The sequence below is a fragment of the Phalaenopsis equestris genome, unplaced genomic scaffold (assembly GCF_001263595.1).
Source record: "Phalaenopsis equestris unplaced genomic scaffold, ASM126359v1 Scaffold203097, whole genome shotgun sequence".
In the NCBI taxonomy this organism is placed as follows: Eukaryota; Viridiplantae; Streptophyta; class Magnoliopsida; order Asparagales; family Orchidaceae; genus Phalaenopsis; species Phalaenopsis equestris.
This window is the reverse complement of record NW_018222745.1, coordinates 162,404-188,130: the sequence shown is the minus strand read 5'-3', so window position 1 is coordinate 188,130 and position 25,727 is coordinate 162,404. Positions and strand designations below refer to the sequence as shown.

Sequence of the window (25,727 nt, the reverse complement as noted above, 5' to 3'; positions counted from 1 at the left end):
AGCTCTCAAAAAAAAAATGGCCATGTGGCTGCAATTTTAAATATAACCTTTGCCTGATTCATTAATGTATTCATGGGATAACTATAAGAGGAAACTTGAGGAGCTCCATCTACAGCCTCGAACCTCCCAGTAGAAGCAAATGTCAAGCTGTCTCTTGCCTTAAACTCCTTTTGTTCATCCAACCTTAAATCTGAAAAGCCACTACAGAATTTGTTGATGACAAGATTCTGTCTCTGCAGGGCTTCAGGAATGTTTTCTACTGGGTTCAATGGCATGCAGTCAACATCCTAAAAAAAAAGCAGATTGTTCACTGTGATTAAGCTAAATAAGCTACATAAAATGATATTTCCAATGCAGACAATTTCATAAGAAGACCAAAATCTAGATCAGGCCAAGGACAAGTAATATTCAAAACAGAAAATACACTAGCTATTCATTTGAGTGCCTAAGCATTTGTAGTAACAATAGATGGAAAAGATCAGATTATTTGAAGAGTTCGCTGAACTAGTCATCTCATGTGTATGAAACTGATATGAATCAGAAATGCCAATTGGCATAATAGAAAATAAAAACAGAAAACAAGATATTGACAATGATAGTATGGAAATCTGAAACTCGCCTACAAAACACAGCCAACATAAATTAATTAAAATCATAAGTTGTTTTTACACTTTACTAAAAGAAACTGCATTAATCCATTTGCCAAGTATTTCAAAAGCTTTCTTTCCCAATGTGACTGATTTTAGAACATTTATATCAAATATATAATAACCACTTCTTTATAAAATTTGTGAAAGCTATGCCTTTCAAAATAACATAAAACCAAGGTTCTTCCTCATGTTTCAAAGCCCACACTTCATCTAATCAAGGCGTGTGTTTTGAATATTAGAGTTTCGAAACCCACCCAATGGGAAGTGGGTTTGAAATTGCTTTAAAATCTTTCTTGGTATTTTTCTTTTTTTATGATAAAACCTAAAATCAAGTTTTTTGCAATAAATGTCTACATTCATTCCTAACCCTTCATTCAAATCTTAGATCAGATAATAAGATAAGACACATAACTTTGAGTTGTAGTAAACTAATACCACCTCTCTCACACACAGCATCTCTCTCAAGTCCTGATCGTCTCCCAAGATCACTCGCACCACTCCCATCTCTCCATGTATCCTATCATTCAATTCCTCTCCCAATCCCACCAAATTATAGAATTACGCAATATAAAAATGATTTGATTAAAGAAAAAAAAAAGTTGACAATTTTATATGTGAGATTATTTGGCTGCTGAGTATAATGAGACACTTTATTAATAATGAGTAGATTAGACCATCCATCATAAGATTTACGACAGCTTAACTGACTTTACAAAGTATTCATGAAGTAAAGATTCAATTAGAGTCAATGTTTAGTTCCTAAGCAAGGAATGATCGTACATGATCAGAAAAAAATATGAAAGAAAACAAGTGAAAAAATAATCGGATAATACTTTTTGGCAGTGTGATGGAGACTAGGGCTGTAAATGAATGGGAGACTATGGTTGTAAATGAACTAATGCACTCGATGAACAACTCAAACTAGGCTCAATTATGAATCAATCAACTTCGTTCAAATTAGTAAATAAATCAAAAAAATTTTAAAAGCTCGCAATGTAAATAAACTAAACATGAACATTATCGAAGTTGTTCATTTATGTTTACGAACAAACTTGTTTGTTAATCAATAAGTAATTTATTAAATAATCAATATTAAACTCGATGATAACTCCTATCATATGTGATATATTATCTAAATAAAATTTAATAAATTAGAATTTATTTAATTATAAATTTAATAGTAATAAATTATTATATAAAAAAATTTTTACATTAATTATTAATTCTATATTTATTTTATCAATATATAATAATAATTTATTTATTTATTTATTTTATTAAACTTTAGGTGCTAGATGTGAAAATACATAAAAATTAATTTTAACTCCCACAAACCCCACTCTCCCTCTAGTTTTTCACAGTTTTGCGTCTCCATGTTTCCAATGAAACATACTAAAGCTTGAGTTATTAAATCGTGCAATCACTGACGGCAATAATAAAACCGCGGCATGCAAGGATCTCTGAAGCTCTAGTCTTTCGTATATCTCCCATTTCCAGTCTTCTCACAAGTCTAACCCAATAAAAAGTGGTTTTAAGAAAGTGCAATGCACTTATTGTAAGAGTTGGGTGTAAACTTGGAAGTATGATATGCTAAGAAATGAGAGATTACATTCCATATAATCATGATCCATAAGTTATCTTTCATTTTTATAAAATTTATAATCGATAAATTAGTAGATGCAATTAGATTTGTAAATTTATTTATTCAAATTTTTTTATAAAAATCTAGATACTCATTTGAATTTTAGCTTGCTTATTGGCTTATTTAAATAATTGTTCACTCGTTATAAACAAATCAAATGCAAATCAAGTTCAAGCATTAAAAAATTTAAATAAGTCAAGCTTGAGCAATATATGAAAGTTCAACATAAGCTCAATCCAAACATGAACAACTTCTAATTATGCCAAGCCAAGTCTGAATCATGATATACTTGGCAAGACTCAGCTTGATTGCAGCCCTGATGGAGAGACCTAAAACCATAAAACTTTTAATTGAAGCGTTCTCTTGATGCAGAGACCTAAAACTATAAAACTTTTAATTGAAGAGTTAAGAGTGATTGGCAGTGAAAATAATCATATATAATGAACTTTATCAATGGTGATGTAGACTAGATAAAAAGAACAAATAGCAAAGAACTTCATGAAAAAAAATCAAACTACAAAGAAGCATGGCAAATTTTTTATAAGAATTAGGACAACGAATTACATTGTGATTTGCAGTCTGCTAAATAAGTTGTAAATCCTCTTTTTTTTTTTTTTGATGATGGTATTTTTAAAAGCTCAAAAGTTAAAACTGACTTGAATATATGTATAAAGAGAAAATAAGCTAACTTGAATATTTAAGAAAGTTAATAAATAATTTAAAACTTTCTAAAAAAAGAAAATGCTTGACATAAGGGCTGTCCAATTATCATGCAAAACATATTCACGAGTAAGACATCTATTTACTTTATTTAATATTAAAATTATGATTAAATTTGTTAATTATGCAATTAAGTTTATACTCATTTCATTTTCCTCACCCAAGATTTAGACCATTAATTGATCTACTTGGGAGATAGAACATTTGAATTAAAAATATGCGCAATTGGAGTCTTAAATCTGACATGTTCAGCTTCTTATTGTGAATAAAAATAAGTAAAAATTTTGTGTTTCCTGTTTTAGATTTATTCTCCTAATATTTTTTTTGTTTATTACTTTATTATTACATTGTATTTCTTTTTTTTTTTGTTTTTTTTGTTTATTACTTTATTATTACATTGTATTTCTTTTTTTTTTTGTTTTTTTTTGTTTTTTGTTCTGACTTTGGTAAGTTCTAATAGTAAGAATTAAGTTTGTTCTAGCCTATACTTATCATACAAGTAGGATATTTGTAATTTTATAATTAAGAAATAAAAGAAAATAGGTTCTCCACTTTTAAATAGGGTATCAAAGACTCGTTAAATTATTTCAGTCGGTGTCATTCGTCTTCGAAGCTAGCTTCATTTGTGTTCTAATTCGTTGGGGTCGTCTGGATAGCTGAATTTAGGGTCGTTCATCTCCTTTCTGTTCTCACGTGACCCAATAGCTGAAGCCCTTCTTGCATCGTAAACTTCAAGGTCGTTCGTCTTTTGGATTACAGAGGTCATTTGTTTCAGTTTCATTCGGTTAACGAAAGAAAGATCGACTCTGTTTAAATAAAATCCTCTCTGCATCTAACCAAATCTCTTCAACCACCCGACAGACCCTCCTCTGCTTGATTTTACATCCTCCAAAGCCTCTCTGGTAGTCAGAATCCTCCCTGCAACCGACAAAATCTCTACTCCGTCAACCTTCTCAAGCTATCCCTACGACAACCCTCATCAGAAAGAATGGTATAGTCCGTTTCTGATCAGCCTTCCAAAGGATCAGAAGCAATAGCCGAACAGGTCTTCCCTTATCCAACCCTATCAAAATTGAAAACAGTCAACTTAGATGATTTGCCTATTTTATTGATGACCGCATTAGAACCAGTTGGATATCACTCATAAAAAAAAATGTGAAACTGTAAAAATCTTTTAATTCTTTCAAAACATGTTATTCACTCAGTTCTAATACAAAAATCAAATCCTCATAACTGATAATGCAAATAAATATTTCATCTTAATACTTTGACCCCACCTTGCAAAGAACAGTAGCATCCATTTGAGTTCCGATGTTAAAACTCCATTACAAAATGGGATAGCTAAGAGAAATAATAGACATCACGTCGAGATATTTAGTGCTATAATATTTTCTCACAGTATCCCAAAAATTTTCTAGGGAGATGTTGTGCTCACATGCATCTACCACATTAAAAGAATGTCACGCTAGGTCCTTAGATTCAAACTCTCTTTCGATATTTTAATGAAAAAATACCCTCATATAAGAGTTTTCTCATCTAATCTTCTTCTAAAAATATTTGACACTTTTTTTTTCCACATTCACCAACAAAAGGGCACATAACTTGGCAGAAAATCCATGAAATATATCTTCCTTAGGTAAGCTTCTAATATAAAGGGATAAATGAGTTATTCTCAAAATACAAAAAAATATTATAACTCCATGGAGTTACTTTCTTTGAACACTAACTCTACTATCTCAAATCTGGTATTCAAGGGGTGGAGTGTGGGTGAATACTAGACTTGGGACACTACTCTGGATACCCACACTAACCTAAAGTCATCATAACATATTTTACGTCACTATAGCACTCTGGATTCTCATACTAATCTAGGGTCATCAAAACTCATCATCCTTTCCTCTAACAATCCTATCTCCGAAGTCCCACCAGTGGAGAACATGAATCTTCGTGTGTATACTAGGAGAAAAAAATTCACAGAATATGATAAAGACAATATGCAACGACGGATGCAAATAAATATTTCATCTCATATTTCATCTTAATACTTTGACCCCACCTTGCAAAGAACAGTAGCATCCATTTGAGTTCCGATGTTGAAACTCCATTACAAAATGGGATAACTAAGAGAAATAATAGACATCGCCTCGAGATATTTAGTGCTATAATATTTTCTCACAGTGTCCCAAAAATTTTCTAGGGAGATGTTGTGCTCGCATGCATCCACCACATTAAAAGAATGTCACGCTAGGTCCTTAGATTCAAACTCTCTTTCGATATTTTAATGAAAAAATACCCTCATATAAGAGTTTTCTCATCCAATCTTCTTTTAAAAATATTTGCACTTTTTTTCCCACATTCACCAACAAAAGGGCACATAACTTGACAGAAAATCCATGAAATATATCTTCCTTAGGTAAGCTTCTAATATAAAGGGATAAATGAGTTATTCTCAAAATACAAAAAAATATTATAACTCCATGGAGTTACTTTCTTTGAACACTAACTCTACTATCTCAAATCTGGTATTCAAGGGGTGGAGTGTGGGTGAATACTAGACTTGGGACACTACTCTGGATACCCACACTAACCTAAAGTCATCATAACATATTTTACGTCACTATAGCACTCTGGATTCTCATACTAATCTAGGGTCATCAAAACTCATCATCCTTTCCTCTAACAATCCTATCTCCGAAGTCCCACCAGTGGAGAACATGAATCTTCGTGTGTATACTAGGAGAAAAAAATTCACAGAATCCTCATAACTGATAATGCAAATAAATATTTCATCTCAATACTTTGACCCCCACCTTGCAAAGAACAGTAGCATCCATTTGAGTTCCGATGTTGAAACTCCATTACAAAATGGGATAACTAAGAGAAATAATAGACATCGCCTCGAGATATTTAGTGCTATAATATTTTCTCACAGTGTCCCAAAAATTTTCTAGGGAGATGTTGTGCTCGCATGCATCCACCACATTAAAAGAATGTCACGCTAGGTCCTTAGATTCAAACTCTCTTTCGATATTTTAATGAAAAAATACCCTCATATAAGAGTTTTCTCATCTAATCTTCTTCTAAAAATATTTGACACTTTTTTTTTCCACATTCACCAACAAAAGGGCACATAACTTGACAGAAAATCCATCAAATATATCTTCCTTAGGTAAGCTTCTAATATAAAGGGATAAATGAGCTATTCACAAAATACAAAAAAATATTATAACTCCATGGAGTTACTTTCTTTGAACACTAACTCTACTATCTCAAATCTGGTATTCAAGGGGTGGAGTGTGGGTGAATACTAGACTTGGGACACTACTCTGGATACCCACACTAACCTAAAGTCATCATAACATATTTTACGTCACTACACCACTCTGGATTCTCATACTAATCTAGGGTCATCAAAACTCATTATCCTTTCCTCTAACCATCCTATCTCCGAAGTCCCACCAGTTGAGAACATGAATCTTCGTGTGTATACTAGGAGAAAGAGATTCAATGAATATGATAAAGACAATATGCAACGACGGAATTATTCACAAACAATAGTAAATTCACACATCTTTGAGGTTCCAAGAGAGATGGAATCCAGTGGAGAGGATGTGAAGTCCCATTAAAGTTAACTAATGGAGAGGAAATGAGGAAATCGAAGGAGGAGAAGAGAGTAGTCTGGCGGTTAAAGGAGGGAGGAATCGAACAGCCGGGAAGCCAAAGAGGGGGAGGAGAAGCGAGAGTCGGGAAGTCGAATAGATACTTTCGGATATAAATCCACATGTAGGAAGGACGATAGAGGCGAGTTAACTTACCTGGGAGTCGAACGGTGCAGGAGGCGTTGAGCCTAAGTTAGGTTTTTTGCCTAGTTGGCGATGTGGAAGCTTGAGGAAGTATCAGTGTCGAGCTTAGGAGGTTCGTGCAAAGGAGAAACCGTAAGGAGCGAAGCCGAGCATTGCATAATGAGAAGAGGCGAAAGGTCTTGGTGTCGGTGTAGAGCATCAGAGGAACTGTTGTTGGTGTCGTGGGGTAGATTGAAGAGAAAAGGAAGAAGCATCGCATAAAGAAGGAAGAGGAAATGGCTTAAGTTCGTGCAAGAGGGAGCTGAAGCCAGCTTTGGTGCGATCCGGTTCTCGCAGAGGGAAGAAGAAGCCACTCATGTGGATATGGGTTAGGGCTCGACCGAAAGAGAATACAAGGTTTTAATATTTTAGTAAAGCCAATTAATAAAACTTATATATAAATGTGTGTGTGTGTTGTGAGGGTTTAAATTATATTAATAAAAAATTTTATTGAATTAAACTCAAGATGTATAACTACAGATTTAGAGGGAAACAGATGAAGGAGATGCGAGCGAGCTAAGGAAAAAAGATTGACAAGCGCAAACTTTAGGTAAGGAAAAGTTTAGCATTATAATTTATTAATAAATTTAATTAGAATTTTATAAATTAAAATAATGAAAATTTAATACTTAAATAATGTAAAGGGCTAATTAAAATGATAACTAATTAACTTTTTGTAATATGATTACTTATGTTTAGGCTTTCAATTTTAGAAGCATCGACGTTAAAGCCAATTAAATAGCAAATTAATCAACATCGAGTGAGTACTCATATTCTTATACTATAGTAATATTTTGCTTCTTCACTACCAAATGCATGAACCAATACTATCATTTGTTATATTAAAATTACTACAAACCCCGGATTTTAAATTCTAGTGAATTTTCATATTGTAGTAATGATATGTGTGCACAACATTATTTAAATTATCATAAATATTGAAAGATTTGAAAGTATATTGTCTGTTATGCAAATAAGAAAAAATATATTTTTAAGAAAATAGTGATTATCATAAATATTGAACGATTAACTATGATGGAGTCACATTTTCATAATAGTAGCAGATAAAAGCTAAGATACTCTTGCACATAACTGGAAAAAGATATTGATATTGAAGTACTTTAAGCATTATAATTTTTAGACGGTGCTCGTGCGAAGGTTTTACAGATATAAAATGATATAGATATGTTGTTGATATAGTTAGATTTACTGAATATCCTCAAATGTTTATATTGATTTATTAAAAGCTTAAATGGCTCATAATGTTTTTCTTTCCCTTTGTATTACTATAGTTTAGGGATATAAGTATTCAAGGTTATTTAGTTCAAAGTTATTTTTTTCTGAATTAACATTTCAGGTTTAATTAAGTGATTGAAAAATGAGCGATAAAGAGGAAATTGTTTATAGAAGGTGCAGAAAAATGTTATGAGGTAAAATTTAAATTAAACCGTCATAAGTTAATTAGTTTAGTGACTCTTTCATTTGTTAATAATTAAATATAGAAAATTAATAAAAAAATTTAATTTTCACCATCCAACCGTTTGTTCCCGTCTTAGTTAATTCTAAGTCTCGAGCTAGGTCGTGACAAAAGACAGGGAATGATGCAAAAATTCTTTTACCCAGCATTGAGTTCCCCATGAAAAGTTGTCATCAACTTATAAAGCATTTGTATCTAACCTTAATACTGTGCAAATATCCAAATTTATTCACAAAGCACTTTAAAATGCATAACTGTTGAATAAGCGATTAATAAGCACATGATCTAAATGAAACATAGATTCTTACAAAACCCCCTCCCTATAAAAAGCCCGTTGGATGCAGTGGAGCACTGCGAGGTTCAATGCTAGGTTGGTGGCCAAAAGGTTGACTCAATCTTATGGGATAACTATCAAGATCGTTCGAGTGGCGAAGTTAAAAAAATTGTAAGAGTTCTTTCCTTAGTAGTCAATTAAGAGTGAGAAATACATCAATTTGTTATTAAGAATGTGTTTTTGAATGAAAAACTTGAGAAAGAAGTGTATATGGCGATCCCACCAGAACTAAAAAAATGACTTAAAAAACATCAAGTTTGTAAACTAAGAATATCACTATAAGGCCTCAAACAATCTCCAAGGGCTTGATTTGGCAAATTTGCCAAAACTATGAAATCTAATGGATACATCCAACGCCAAAAGATCATACACTATTCGAAAAGCATACCTAGGGAGGTAAGAAAACTATACTTATTGTCAATGCAGATGATTGATACTTATGGCTAATAATAAAAAAAAGGTATGAAGATTAAATAAATTCTTACAGCTTAATTTAAAATTAAGATGTTAAGAGAAACTTTTTCGCAAGGAAGTGACGAAGTTTAAAATGGACATTGTGATATCCCAAGAAAATATATGTTAGACCAATTAAAATAAACAAGGAATGTTGGGGTGCAATTATGTTGAGGCTCCTATGAATTTTAACAAAAGTTAAAGTCAATGAGAGAAAAAATACCAATGGAAATAGATAGATTCTAGAGATTGGTGAATAAGTGTATCCACTTATCAAACACTAGAACTGATATCTCTTACTCTGTCGGCATACTGAGTCAACGTATCAATAGTCCAAATGAAGAACATTTAGAGATGATTTGCAGAATATCGAGTTTAAGAAAACTCTAAAAAATGATTATATTTTAAGAAATCTGATAACGAGAAATTAGAGGTTTACACTGATGATAGCTAGGAAGAACTCACAGACAAAAAATCCAACTCTGGGAATTGTTCCTATGTCTGGAGAAACCTTGTCACGTCAAGAAACAAGAAGTAGTGGTCTTTAGAAGCAATGCAAAATATGAGCATCGGGCACTTGCATTAGGAATTTGTGAAGGAATGGGGATCCAAAAATTACTGAGTTGGGATATTCTACGGTCAATTCCATAAAGATATTCTTTGATAGCCAAGCTACTATTAGCATTGCAAAGTATCATGTGTTTTATGACAGAACAAAACACATTGAGATTGATAGATATTTTATATGGGAGAAGGTCAATGGAGACATTATTCACTTAATCTATATTCATACACATCTTCAAGTTATCGATGTCTTCAAAAAAGCTCTACCGTCAAGCAGCTTCATAGATTTGAATACCAAGGTGTTCTTTACAACAACTATGACCTAGATTGAGAGGAAGTGTGGAATTCTGAGTTTCTTGTTTTAGATTTATTCTCATTAAATCCTCTCTTATTATGTTGTATTTCTTTTTTTGTTTTGGTTAATTTATCTTTAGTAAGTTGTAATGGTAGGAATTAAGTTTGGCCTAGCTTGTAATATTATTTAAGTAGGAGAGTTATAATTTCATAATTAAGAGAATAGATAATATAATTTCTCCATCTTTCTTCAAAATTGGAGGACATTGAACTAAGTATATACAAAAACAAAAAATATTTGGGTATTTTTAGAATAAACAAACTGACTTATATCACATATAATAAAAAAATAAAAGATAAAATTCAAGCTAACTAGAAGCAAAGAAGATGATTAGCCTTTGAATCTTGTGAATTTATCATCAGATAATGAATGGGTGGTTAACCAAGATGAAGAGCAAAAATATTGATGTTATTAAGAAAACAAAAGTTAGTGAGGATTTGTGAAGCACCAAATGCAACAGGAAATACATCAAATCCATTTAAAGGTTAATGAAATGCATTCATTATGAAATATGTAATAAATTTTTATTTAGTTTGCTTATTGTAAGTTTGTTTCCTATAATAAACTTGAAACAAGAAAGAAGAAAGCAATAGTGTTGGATAAAGAAAATAGATGTTATGATTTATATCATAGTGATGATGAAGGATATAGCTATTAGATATCACGATTCTTTAGATGATCCTAATAGTGATGATTATAACAAAAAAAAAAGTTTAGAATCTAGTTTTATCTTGTGTTACTAATTTTTATGTTGCTAAGATTGAAACTTTTATTCCAATTTTTAATGTTTAAAAGCTTTCTTATAAGGTGACTCTAATGAATTAAGGTTACATTTTCAGATGAATTTTATGTGTTTTATGATTCTTCATAATCGCGTAGCAATTTATATGTTTTCAATTTGAAACATACAACTCAGTTTGATTTGAAACTTAATGTTTCGATTCAATAAATAAATCACTCAAATTTCTCATACAGTTTTTTTCAACCTTGTTTATAGCCTAAATGATGAAAAAAGAAACAAAACATCAAATCTGTACATATCAATCCTGCATGCATGCACCCACACGCAAGACATGGACTTCCTACGGATAGTAAAATAAGGAGATGGACTTTCTCCACCTAGGGGAAGAACGAGTATTCTTGTATCAATTTAGTTTTTACAAGTACCACTTTATATAATCGTCAAACCCAATATCATATTATTGATTGTGGTCGACCACATTAGAGTTGCATATCAATTAAGTTTCATCAAATTTCATAATGATTCATCATCAAGTATATCAAAAGATATAAAATTAATAGAGTAACACAAAGAAGTTTTTTATTTTTTAATTTTAGTTTAATCCATGTACTCAAAAATCAATATTATCAAATGTTTACAGCTTACGATAATAAACTATGTATTTGATTTGATGCCATTTGAAAGCTCCGGCCTTCTAAAATCACAACCTTATCATGAAATATAGCAAACTGATGCGTTTAGTTAATAATCAAACAAATTTAAAAACTCTTAAAATCATGCAAATAATGTGAAAGAAAATGATAAAATAATCATGCAAATAATGTGAAAGAAAATGATAGATTTTATCTTATAATAGAAAGTGATAAAATCAAAATCTCATCGGGAGGGAGAAGAATTAGTGATTCTCCTCTTAGAAAGAATGATGCAGCACAAAACAGGTAACAAACCACTGTATATATCACAAATAAAAGCATTACATCAAGATTGAAGATCATCATCAATATTCACAAATCTTAAAATAAAAAAAAATTATCAAGTTAGACTAACAGCATCACTATTAGATTCCAAAGTGACGTCCCTCTATTATTCAAGCAAGTAATAATTGATTAAAAATAAGAGCATTCTCCTTTATCATGCTTAGACAAATAAGAAGAAAATAAGAAGACTGCAATAAACTGAAGAACCCTTTATTTTTTTTTTAGCATAGCATAACAACCCATAAATAATTCATTGTGTTTTGCTTTCTTTGTTTTATATATAAAGATCATGCACTCTCTTTTGAATCATATAAGTTAATTATTGAATTTATTTTCATAACTGCAAATCTACAAAAGACATGGAGATATAAATAAAATATAATATATATAGATATAAAAGGAGTACTCTAGGTTTGGAGTGGCAGATGAATGAGTTGAATGTTTGAGTACTCTATGTTTGGAAAGCTGAATTGTTGTTTGAGTTATTTTTTTCTTTTAGATTTTTATAGCTTTCTTCCGAATTTAAGGTCATGTTTGATAAAAAAATCCATAAGAAAATCCCTGAATGAAGCTAATATTCTCTATCAATGTGGTCATCATTAGGAAAAAGTTTGCATACAATATTTTTCATTATGCTTGAGAGCATGATTTCAATATTGAACCCCTCTAAATGTAATGCATAATAGCCATACTTCTCATAAGGCTTCTTAATTAAACTCTTTTGTTTTAAACCTTCCCCACTATAGTTGCTTTCGGACAAAAATTGGGCCTAAAAGTAAGAGCTTATAGCATGGTAGATAGGTGAGATGACCCTGGGACTTGCATTTTAAAAGTGAATTTTCTTTGCAAAAAGATTTGAAATCTTTATGCAAATGTTAAATAAAAAATTAGTAAGATTTGTTATGAAAGGTTTGAATCTCAATGCACAATTATACTTATATGACTAAGAGAACAGACAATGCCCCTTGTCTATGTTGTGGTATATTTTGTCGGCTCTAGAGCATATAAATCATTATTTATTCATGCATTATTTAGTCATGATTTCTTTGAATTTATTGTGTGGATATGTTTTGTCGGCTCTAGTCCTTAATGAGAGGATTGAACGTAAAAAGTAGGCCTTATGGCCCTAAATTATAAAATAGAGGGCATGTGAATTATTCTTGTAATACTTTAAAGTTGTGGTATACAAGTTTTGTCAACTCTAGCTTTGTTTCATCGAGGTAAATGGGGCCTACAAACCTACCCTATAGGCAAGGTGGACCCCTTGAGCTTAAATAATAAGTTTGAATTGGAAAAGGTAACCTTTCAATGGTTGAATGTGCACCAAAGCCATTAAAAAAAGATTTCAGTGTTTAATTGGCATACTTTCATTGGAGTGGCTTAACACATCAAATTAATAGTGCACTGAATTAGAAGTGTTGGAAGAAAAAAGACTCAAAAAGCTAATATTAAAAATGGCATTTTCCAAAGAAATTTTATCAAATATGAAGACTTAAATGAGAAAAATATATATTAAAAGAAAAATATGTTCTCACCATTACAAATTCTACCCCCAGTTCAGGCCTATCGAATTGAACCCTGCAGCGGTTACGATCCACAGTTAAGACACTCCCATCATGAACTTCTCTCATTCTTGGGTGGCAGGCAATAACTCGCTGTCCGACTGAGAGAGGGCGAGCCAAATCAGTTGGTAATCCTTCCCTTACACCAGCACGGAGATCAGCATAATGAAACCTAACTGATTCCCGATATTCTTCTAACTTCTCCCGCTCCTGCTGCAAGAACAGGCTGGATAATCGGCGTGGCTTGCCAAGAGAACTGTGGTATAGATACATTATCATTGGGCTGCCACAAAGCATCACTAAAACACAAGCCAAAAAAAAAAGGATACCTTCTTATAACCCCCCACTCAACTCGTGTAAGCCTAGGTATGTGACCCAGTCTGACATGATTCAAGTACTCAACAAACTCACTTTTGGCAAACCATGGGTAATCAATAGCACTGTAGAACCACTCAAACTTACACCATCTACGTAATAGTTGAGAGGATAAGCAGTGAGAAAGTGTTTCCTGCATTTATTATCATATTAGATATAAGAAGAGCTTATAAGGAGAACTTCATCATAAAGAAGTGGATCAAATAAAAGACCTTTAGATCATATGTTCTGTTGCTGAATGGGTATCTATTCATATGTTCCTCTACACCAGTTTCACTAGATTTTGGATCCTTTACTGCCAATGCTTTCTTCAAATCCATCTTACGACGGTTCCTACTTTTTGTAGAGAAAATTACTTCATTTTGTGAAGAATCGGCTACAGCTGTCTCATTTGGATCTACAACTACTCTTCCCAAATCACTGGCATTAAAATGACACTCCTGTGATTTAGTAGATTTTCCTAGTTTTTGTTGCATCAAAATTTGAGAAGCTCGTTTAACTTTGGCTGAAGACCTCTTTCCATCTCCAACAGCCTACAAGGCACAAGTAAAATAAAAAATAAAAGTCGAGCAATAATGTTTTATAGGAAACCACGAAACAAGGCAGCTCATTAGAAATACAAAACATGCAATATGCTTTATATGAGAAAATTTCAATAGATTCGACATTATTATATCAATCAAAATCATGATGGTAAACTTTCTGAGAGAATTAGCATTTTAATGTGTTTGTCTGTTTATACATATCTTAGATTTTCCATCGTATGACCTTCAAATTTAAGATTAAAAAAAATGTATTTCCATGCAGTGCTAACATTTAATCATGATTGGATGCATCATTTATTCTCAATCAATGGCTTGAAATTGCACAACTTAATTGCAATTTCAACACAGAACTTTCAAATAGCTTGATTTAAATCCGTGGGTTGCTGGTGATATTTGAAACATATTTGATGGTTCTAATACAAGACTAAAAACAGACTTGAATTAGATTTCTATATGATGAGATCATCTTTATTTTTAAGTAACAAAGAAGTATCCAACTTCTTATGAAACCTGGTCCAAAAGCAAATTTCATATCATAAATCATAAACATGGTGTAATATTGATTTTGAAGTTTACATGAAGTAGTACCAGTACTCTTCAAAACGTAATTAGGAAGACATCCCCAATTCCTCTTTGTATGGACAGAAGCCTAATACCTATCTTGATACATGTTGGCACCTTCAACATCTCACTTGTACATGAACGGGCTGATAACATCCAATGAAATAGAGTATATATGATCCTAGGATAAATTCATTCTAGAAAGTCTGCCCAAAGATGCATAATATATATGACTTACCTCAATATAGCCTGTATTTAAATGAAAATAATAAAGTTCCAACACTAAACATCACAATGCTTTCACCCACTCCGATTGAAAAACCTCTCAAGAAATTTCTCCCATCAATGATGCTCGTAATACCCTTTATGCATTCATAACAACACCCGCCATTATAGAAACAACAAGAGGCTACATCTACAAAAAGCTATGACAATCTCCGCCACACTCATCAAGCATCTCCCTGCACAACATACTCATGACATCGCATTCTCTTATTAGAACATGCTCTTAAATGGCAATGGACATTTACATTAGAAATTGCTCTGAATTAACCATGAAAACCAGCACCATAGCTAACCTTTAATATAATGAAAACTCATGGCAACATCAACATGACTCGAAGACCACTCAACCCTACATGCAAAGAATCACCTCCACTATGACAACCTCTCATAAGCCACCATTTCAATCTTTAGTTTCCCCAAAAGAACATTTAACTTTGTGCCACCTTTTCAACTCATTAGATTGCCCAACACATGATTTAGTTAGTTGGAATTATAAGCTATGACGCTCTTTCTTTTACACAATTGCCCTATAGCCTGACAGCTTCCATATTAACTGCATGTTTAAATACATAATACATAATACATGTCTAAAAAATCACCACATTCCCTTCTTCAAATCTATTCACCGAGTAGTACTCTATTCCCGCTTCATATATCGAACATACTCTTGCTCCTAGCCCTAAAGTATACAATCCAAGCAAGAATGCAGCTTTTGATGACAACCCACCTTTGTAACCCTCTTTTAGCTATTATTTTAATGAAGCGATGATATGATTACTGTACAATGTAACAAACCTTAAACAACAATCTTACAATACAAAATGACTTTAATTTTGAGGTCATGCACATGTTTAATATAAGACTTAGCCAAACTGCAACTTAGGAAAACTAAACTCAAGGAGCATGAGGAAAAATATCATATGAAAAAACAGATCAGGAGCTTAATAATATCTTTTTAAAAGACCTTACAACCACAAAATAACAAATGAGAAGATGAATGTGGTATGGTCCAACCCCACAGAGGACTATGCCAACACCTCATATGTTTGGGCAGACATAGAAGCAAAAATGAAGAAAATCATAAAAGATATAGTCAAACTCAAAGCACAGGCCGATTCTCAATTAATTGGCTAACCAACTTATGAGCATAGCTAAAAGTAGACTTTATATTGACTATAAGCTTGTGTGGCTAACTCACACAAAGACTATAATTTTAGCAAGAAATGAATAAAGGTACCGCGGAAGTTAAAGACAAAAGGGTATTCTGTCTATAGTGGGTAGCATTCATGTAATTGAACGAATGATGACTAGAGAGGACGTGCAACATTCATAGGTGTTACATCTTCCCAAAACTTTGTAGCTGTGCAACTAGATAGAAACAAAACAACAATGCTCAAAAACAAGCAGAAATGTCTAATTCACTAAGGCCATATAAAAATTAGTAGGAATGCGGCTTAGGTATCAGCCTACTATAAGCAACGCTAATATAGAGATTTCATTATGAAATTCCCACCACCAATGACTAAATTACATATCTTGTTCTTTGCCGTTGCATACATCAAGAATATGGTAGTGTCTCCAATGCTCAAAAAATGGTTGGGTTGTGAAAATGCATCTACTATAACTATGCAGATTTGTCAGCAAAAAACTGTGCATACTTGTCACTTGGAAGCTCATCATGACACAAATTCTCAGCTTCTTCTAACTTAATAAAAAGAAATTTCCCTCAATCCATCAGAAGGTTAATTTAAGGCCATTTATTGATGGTATGACCCATCCAAAGATGCTTGAAGCAAGTGATTCTCAAAACAGTGACCAGTATGACTGGAATACTCCTGTTGTGGTACAAAATGAGGCTTCAAGGGCAAACCTTAGTTATTCAACCATACAGGGATGGTGATCGACTAGGGATGGTATGTCAACTATTTAAACTGCTCTGAGATGGAGTGTGTGATCGAAACTTATGATATTTATCTAGCTCAAAATCCTGTGGCAGGCTTCCATAACACTAATAGTAAAGCATAGGCTCATATTTCCAGTACATGTAATCATGAAGGTCATTGATGAATTTTGTATTCAACTCTTAAGTTATTCTTACAAGTCCCAAACCAATATATTTAGGAGCATGCTTTACAAAAAAATTAAGCGAAGCACTTGACAACCATGTCACTTCGCTCAAGCACGTTTCAAAGTATTGTTTAAGTAATTCGCAGGTTTTTCTTACATTTTCTAAATTTTTAATTATTGCAGCAAAAAATTAGAAAATATTCGAAATTTTAATTTTTAGGTTCAAACTTAAGGTTTTATTTCAAGATATGTATTGTACCACATTCATTTTAATTTTATATCAACTTTTAAGTCATGCTTTAAATTTTATAATTATAAATGAATGTATTTCTAAATTAATAGTTTTGTATAACCTATCAGAGCTTTGATTAATAAAGGTGTTGCTTTACTCTGTGTTTTGCGCTTTGAAGCAAATAGAAAGTCGTGCGTATAACATTGTGCTTTGATAACGCTATCCCAAACCATAGATAAACTCATCAAATTGATTGAGATATAAAATGATAAAAACATAATCATTGCCTTAAATTCAAAATGCCTCATAAGACATCTTCTATGGTTGATTTTGCCCTAAAATTCCTCTTAGTTCTTTCCAAGGAGAGACAGCAAGGGCTTATAATTAAACATAATAAAGATAATGTTCATATATTATTTAGCTAGTTTATACAACTTCATCTTTTGGCCAAATTAGAAACTACAGGTCATTCATCTAATTAAAGAACTCGTCCATCTCAGACTGTAAATCTAAATAAAAAATAGGATAATAGAGAACTCATCCATCTACAACCAGGATCCTTCATGTTAGAGCATGACAATAACGATCCACAATAGGTGCTTTGAGAGGGATAGGTCTATACTAGTCGTTGGTGAGAACCAGTTAAATTAAGTCTGTTGAGACAAAAAAGATGGCAATAATTTTGGATAAGCCTAATAACTTAAGCGAGATAGGTGTGTTTTGTAAGCTAAAACAAATAATCAAATTAATTATCAGGAATTTTATGATCAATCCAAAAATCTATTAGGGGAAGGATTATTTATGACATAGCAATCAGTTTGCTAGTTGACACCCCACTGGCACCTTTTTGTGCAAACAATTTTTGTCATTGTTTCAATTTGTCCACGTCAGTTTCAAAACTCATTGTTTGATGTGTTGGACAACAAAAAAATTGAGGAGATTTTCTAAGCTCCGATACAAGCCTACTATTGAGTTGAATTGAAACTTTATACCAAATTAACTCCATAAATACCATAAATGACTCAAAAACATCCCATAGCTATCTAAAGTGATGTTTCAAGACATACTATGAAGGTGAACTATCTCTTTGAAGTATAAAACTATAATGTGTGAATCCTCCATTATCTTGTGGTAAGGTACTAAATGTGTCATCTAGGAGAAGATATCTACTACAATAATAATAGAACCTTACTTTAATGGGTCCGTGAAAGACTGATGATGAAATTCATGCTCATATATACCCAAGATGCCACTAACAGATGAAGCAAAATATTGAGATTCGTGTTCTAACCGTAAGTCTTGATTGTGGCATACCTTGTACTACAATAATAATAGAACCCCTCCCCAACTCATGTCATCCTAGGCTAAAAAATTTTTTTACACCAAATAAAGAGTCTTGTTTCTACCAAAATACCTTGTTATCCCACCATTATAGCACTCTTGCAAAATGCTCTTCCTAAGTAAATTCCTAGATATGTATAGCTTGTTTTGAAAGAACAAATAGTCATCAAATCTGCGATACGGCTCAAAGGGCCTCTCTGTGCTCATATCTCCAAAAAGTTCACATTAGCGACAAATAAGTCCTTCAACACAATAGAATAAATAACTTCAACTACGTGATCAATAAGTGGCGGTGAATCGATGTTACACCACATGCTGTCATCAATGAAAAACACAACTAGGCGTCACTGATTAACATTGATCTTATTCCCTTCTTCAACCAAGGGATTATGGTCGAGAGTGTTTTTGAATAATAAGGTCCAATTTATCCACCAGTTGGGTAGATACAACACCCACTCAACTACTCCAACTATAATGAGGTTGCATACAATCCTTGTCATGGTGAAATGAACATGAAAGATGTCGTATCTAAGTCAATACAGCTTTCTTAAGGATAATATGGAGAATTAGTCAAACTATAAGAATCTCACCATCATCTGAGGGATGCTGGTACTCATCCCCAAAGTATTCACTATCTACTTCTTCCACTACATGTCCTACTCTTTGAAAGCAATCACTCTCATCTTTGGGCAACTATATGTAACGTGTCGATATTTTTGACACATCTAATATTTCTAATTGGAAGGGCATGGGCATCGAAAGAATTGGTAAATTCATATTTGTTCCTTTATGTTCTAAACTCTACTCATATAAGGCAATTTTTTGCACTCTGGTCAGTATACCCTTACTGCCCAACCCCACAATTGAACTTGAAGGATAAAATGGAGCTAATAATATTGTGTTGCTGGTCCACATTTAGGGCTAAGATCTATGCATCCTACAAGATCCAATATGGTTGTAACTATATCATCTTGTCAATAAAAGGTCTTAATCCTTCAATTTATCAAGCTATGAGATTCTTTTCTAGCTCCACCAACCAACACTTCAACAAAAGTAATTCAAAGTCAATGTTGTACTTATTTACTAATAAATCCTTCTACTAAAATAATGGACTCTCAAGAAAATATTTTGTGTATAATGCGTTGATAGATACTTATGTTGGATCTCTTTTATCATCTTAGACCAAGTCATAATTTTATACTTCACAATATGCAGACGTTTCAAATTCACCCACCATAGAGCACTCATTTTACTTTAATTGCAGCTAGATTCACCCTTCCATCAAATATTATATCTTAGCACTCAAATCCCACACCATAATCTAGAGTCACTCAATAAACTCATCTAAATCCATCTAGCCATCAAAATTCAATAAATCAGCCTTTACTCCAAATTTACTCCTTTCTCAAGTACTTAATGCAACATCAACACAGCATAGACTCATCATTACTTTAGGCCTCTTAGTGGAAAGGGTTCTCATCATCTTCTCCAACCGAGTGATCTAAATTATGATTATGTGACCTCGTTATGTTATCTTCAATCAAAATCAGCGAGCCAATGCTGCAAGTAAAGGACTTCTCATTGCATGTCCTCCATGATAAGCTCATGAACATTCCAATATAAGTTTATCCTAAGAGACATGGTGGTTTACTCCCCATCTAGACCTTTGACCATGATGATTTTTTTAATCTAGAGATAGCCGAAAATTTAAATTTTGACAGAGCATGTAAGGATGAAACGTTAGGATACAAAATTATATTGTTCTAGCTTTCCTAGAATATCTATAGGTATCAATTCTATAGCATTGAGAACAATTGTAGGATGGAGAGAAGCAGTCTATGGGATCGGCAAGAAATGGAAGTTGAAAAAAAATATATATGGTTGTTGTCCTAGAGAAAAATAGGAGCACCCAGCAGCAACTTCGGCAAGGTACGAACGTTAAGAAAGATCTACCACTTGCTCCAATCAAGCGATAAGCATACCACTTGCACAAAGAAGAGAATATAGCACTTTACAGGAAAGTGATTCAGAGAAAATAGTTCTAATCAAAAAACTCAAGCAAAAAAAGAAGTGTTTAGCAAGTTTTGTTACAACATATTTATAGTGAGCAAACTAAATAACCTTAATCCTGCTTCTCAATATGAAAATAACATCTCCAAAGGGGACTCCCTTGTCTAAAGCAACAATTCTAGAACTGATCACGAAATTGGATCCGGCAAAAAACCCAACACAATACCATGTTTGTTTCATTTTGCTCGGTATTGTATAGTAAGGGATGAAAACCATTTGAATATCTTTCAGTGTGTTATTTATTGCACTTTGTATTAATGTTGTGTTCAAGTGGAACAAAATAATGTATCTAAATTATACCCAAATAGACTTATCTAGAACCAGTTTTAATCAGCTACATTACAACTTACAAATATTCATTTTTTTCTACTACAATGAAACAATAACTTGCACTAAAGTGAAAATAGTATAATAATAGGAATTTTTTGTTTTGTAATACTCAATTCATTAGCACGTAAATCTTATCTTGCAGGGAAGGCACATGACTAGGTTAATTTTAAGTGAAATTAATTAATCAATTGCTCATGCAAAGTAATAAAGCTTGCCAATGATATATCCTAACATCCAAAAAGACTAGAGCTTATCAAAACATGGTCAAAAACCAAAAGCTCTTATCTTTTTATAGGTACAAGTTTTTAATCACATTATTGTTGATTGTGTAGGCCAATAGCAAAGCACTTGACAATGAATCAACATTGAGATTAATTGATAATGAAAACTACAAATGATTAGATATGTAAGAAATGAAAGATACAAGAACATCACCAACAAAACCGTGGAATGTGTTGGGATTCAAGAACAATGCGAGACAAAAACACTCATGTTCAACATTTGTAGGATTAGAAAGTTAGTATATAGAAGACACAAATAGAAAGAACACAACAAGCAAGACATGTCTGCACTAAAGGCAGAGTTTGCAAAATTAAACCATAATGGGATCAACTCCCAATGTGGGAAGTAATTTATAAAGGAATGCAAGTCATAAAACCGAATTTTTTATCGAATATTGAATATAAAAGTAGAGTGTTTGTAATTTTCACATGACCCTATATAAATGTGATGGGAGCAAGAGCCTTCAATGTGTATTTTATGACAATAGAGGATTTAAAGTTAACAAATGCAAATAACGTTAGATATGGTTGTGCAAGGTCGTCATGGACAGGACTGATAATGCATTGATGTGTTAAAAAAATTTGATGCTAAGTGGATGCATAAGAGATACATGGATGGGAGAGAGGTTCAAAGACCTGGAAAAAATCAAAGAGAGAAGAAAGATTGATGAACCTTGCGCTGACATGAAAATTGATGGTGTGGGAAGTAAAGACACTATGTACAACACAGTGATTTGTTTGCAAAAGCATGAATTTCAAGGGCACTCAATTAGCCTCACAATTTATTTTAAAAATTTGTTTCAGGATGATCTGTCATGTTTCGCATCAGGACACTTGTATAAATTGGAAAACATTTCATTAGTCAAGTCTCTAAAAATATTATTTACATTCACGATTTATGCAAAACTATCGTGTGCCTCCACATTAGATGTAATTGCCATTAAAATTTATTGTGTTTTCTCAAAACAACAAGTAGCAAAAGATGTACTTGAAAAATCAAAAGAAAAAGTTTTTATAAATAAAAAAAGTTGGTGGTGGAAAAATAATGTGCAGGAAAAAATGAAATATAAGAAGTTAAGTTATAAAAATTGGTTTAATTGTAAAATCTTAAAGAACCGAGAAAAATATCAAATGGCTCGCAGGGAGTCTAAAAGAACAATCTGTGACGCTAAAAATTATGCTTTTAGTCATCTTTCTAAAAGAACAATCTGTGACGCTAAAAATTATGCTCTTAGTGATCTTTATAATAGATTGGATACTAAAGAAAGTAAAAAATATATGTATAAACTAGCTAAACAGAGAGAAAATAAAAGTAAAGATTTAACCCAAGTAAACTGTATTAAAGATGAAAATCAAAAGGTGTTGTTCTTAGAAAAAGATATTCAACATCGGTAGGTGAGTTATTTTAATAACTTTTTAATAAAGTTCCTGAAAATACGATCGACCTTATTAATCTTAATATCATTAATAATAATAAAATCAAAGGTTGAGACGTTAAAGAAAACCAAAGGTGAAAAGTTTGTAGAACCTGATGATATACCAATTGAAGTGTGGAAATATTTAGGAGAATTGGGAGTTTCTTGGCATACTAAACTCTTTAAAATTATTTTAAAAACTTAAAAGATGCCTGAGGTTAGAGGAGTGGAGGAAGAGTATTTTGGTCCCCATTTTTAAGAGTAAAGGGAATGCACAAGTGTGCAAATTATAGGGGAATTAAGTTGATGTGTCATATTTTAAAATTATGGGAGAGGATAATTGAACATAGGTTAACATGTATTACAAAGATTTCTCATAATCAATTTGGATTTATGTCGGGCAAGTCTACCATGAAAGTTATACATTTATTGAGAGGTTTGATGGAGAACTTCAGAGATAATAAGGAGGATCAACATTTGATTTTTATTGATTTAGAAAAAGCTTATGATAATGTTCCAACAGATGTCCTTTGGAGCGTTCTTGAGAAGAAAGGTGTTGATATGACTTATATTCAAGTCATTAAAGATATGTATGCTAGAGTTGTTACGTGTCTTCGAACTGAAGGAGGATTCACCAAATATTTTTCTATTTCTGTTGGATTACATCAGGAATTGGCTTTAAGCCCATAACTTTTTGATTTAGTTATAGATGGTCTTACGAAAATTTATAGGAAGATGTACCTTGGTGTATGATTTTTGCTGATGATATCCTTCTCGTGGATAACACGAGAGAAAAAGCCCAGAAAAAACTTGAATTATGGAGGTCTACGTTAGAGTCTAAAGGCCTTCATTTGAGTAGAACTAAAATTGAATACATGGAATGTAATTTTAGTAGTAGTAGCTCTAGTAAAAAAAGTGTAACTTTGGGTGATAAAATTATTAAAAGGTGTGAACGATTTAAATATCTCGGGTCTGTTGTTCAAAGCGATGGTGATATAGATGAGGATGTTAATAGTAGATTTCAAGTTGGTTGCTTTGGGCCTTTTGTGTGATAGAAAAGTACCACGTAGACTGAAAGGAAAATTTTATAAGATGGTGGTGAAACCTGCAATGCTCCATTGCACTGAATGTTGGCCTTTAAACGAGAAGCATAATACTAAATTGTGTTGCCGAAATGAGAATGATTAGGTGGATGACTGGCTTTACACTTAAGAGACAAAATGCGAAATGAATATATCCAGTGACGACAAAATTAGAAAGGGTCGCCTTAGATGGTTTGGTTACATTAAACGTCGACCATTTGATGATCTGATTAAGAGAGTAGAAGTTTTAGATTCGACTCATGTTAAAAAATGCAGAGTTAGACCTAGGAAGACGTGGGATTATTGTATAAAAAGTGATCTTAATTTATTAGAACTAACTGAAAATATGACACTAAATAGGACGCAATGGAGATAAAGGATTCATGTAGCCGACCCAACAAAGTGGGATTAAAGCTTTGTTGTTGTTGTTGTCGTCTCAAAACAACACGACTGTCCTCATTTTTCAGTTTATTAATTTATCAGAAACAAATAGGCACAAATATCTCCAGATTTTGAAACAAATGTCTTCAAAATTTAATATTAAAACTCCAAAAAAAACTACAAATGATTTTAATTTTTTTTTATAAATTATAGACAAGAGATCAATTAATCAAACACATAATATGGACTTTAAAATACCGCTTGCTACTATTTTAAAAGTTCCTAATCAGAATTGTCAAGACATTCTGACATTTTTTCCCCAAATAATTTACATTCATCAAAATCTAATAAATCAATCATCAATTATAAAAAAGGGTTAGTAGAGAAACAGCACCAAATATATTAAATTCAAATCCAATCCTATTATAAAATTAAATTCGAACTAAATATTATACAAAAGAGAGTAATGCAAACAAATAAAATAAATCAAATAAAAAAAACATCAAATTAGTCAAAAAAAAAGAGCTTAAAAAAGAATGAAAAAAGGTTCAATTCAGGCATATTGTGTGGCCTAATTTTACTCATTTTAATTGGCCAATGAACTATTGAGCTTTAGCACGTTGCACTGTCATGCATGATCATTGAGATGTATCGCATTATAAATGAAATGAGGCAACAAAGTACAAAGGAAAAGGAAAATACAAAAGTAATATGGTTAGAAATTCCATTAAAAAAAATTCCAGAAAGACTAAAAACTTTGTGTAGAGCTGAATAAGGGTATGTGTGGATTGAGAATTTATAAAATATCACAAATAGTTAACACAAAGCAAGCTATGAAGAAAAGGAAGCCTGCGTTAAAATTCGTTTTTAGAAATGAACATGCGAATTGACCAGTAATGGGAACAAGCCGACCACAAACAGCATATCTAAGGAAACACAGCAAACTATACCTCTGATTGGATCTACCTTCCTCCTTTCCTCCATTGACTGGCATCCATAAAATGATAACAATGCAAGCTTCATTAATGAGCACATGACAGCTCAAGTTTCTCTCACTCAAAATTGAGAATCAACTTAGCTATATTGGCATTGTGCTAGCTATTCAACAATCCGAGCAACAGATGAAAATTCTAAATTTATCCTTGAACCAAATTTAGTCAGTTAAAAAAAGTACGGCACCAAATGTTACAAAATCCCACTAGTAAATGAATGTATAAACATTATGGCCCTTCCACCATGTGTAAAATTGTAAAAATGTAATTTATTACTTTTGACGGTTTTGAGTTCACAGCAAGTCCTAGATGCAGAGGGTAATGCAGTATATAAATGATTCAGTATGAATGTACTGCGGATAAGACCTTTGCAAGAAAAATATGTGTATGGTGAATTGAAAGACAAGCAAATGTTATAAATATACATACATATATATATATATATATATATA

General features: G+C 32.4%; 1 protein-coding gene across 7 annotated transcripts in view; it reads right to left on the bottom strand.

The window, feature by feature from the left end:
- Positions 1-25,727, bottom strand: part of LOC110036148 (protein ALWAYS EARLY 2-like) — a 119,404-nt gene that overhangs the window by 9,805 nt on the left and 83,872 nt on the right. For all 7 annotated transcript variants that reach the window (XM_020740522.1, XM_020740521.1, XM_020740520.1 and 4 more), the window contains 4 exons: positions 13,906-14,226; positions 13,648-13,826; positions 13,292-13,574; positions 48-287 (listed from right to left, as the gene is read on the bottom strand). In XM_020740522.1, coding sequence (XP_020596181.1) covers positions 48-287; positions 13,292-13,574; positions 13,648-13,826; positions 13,906-14,226 — 1,023 coding nt within the window. The remainder of the gene's footprint in view (positions 1-47; positions 288-13,291; positions 13,575-13,647; positions 13,827-13,905; positions 14,227-25,727) is intronic.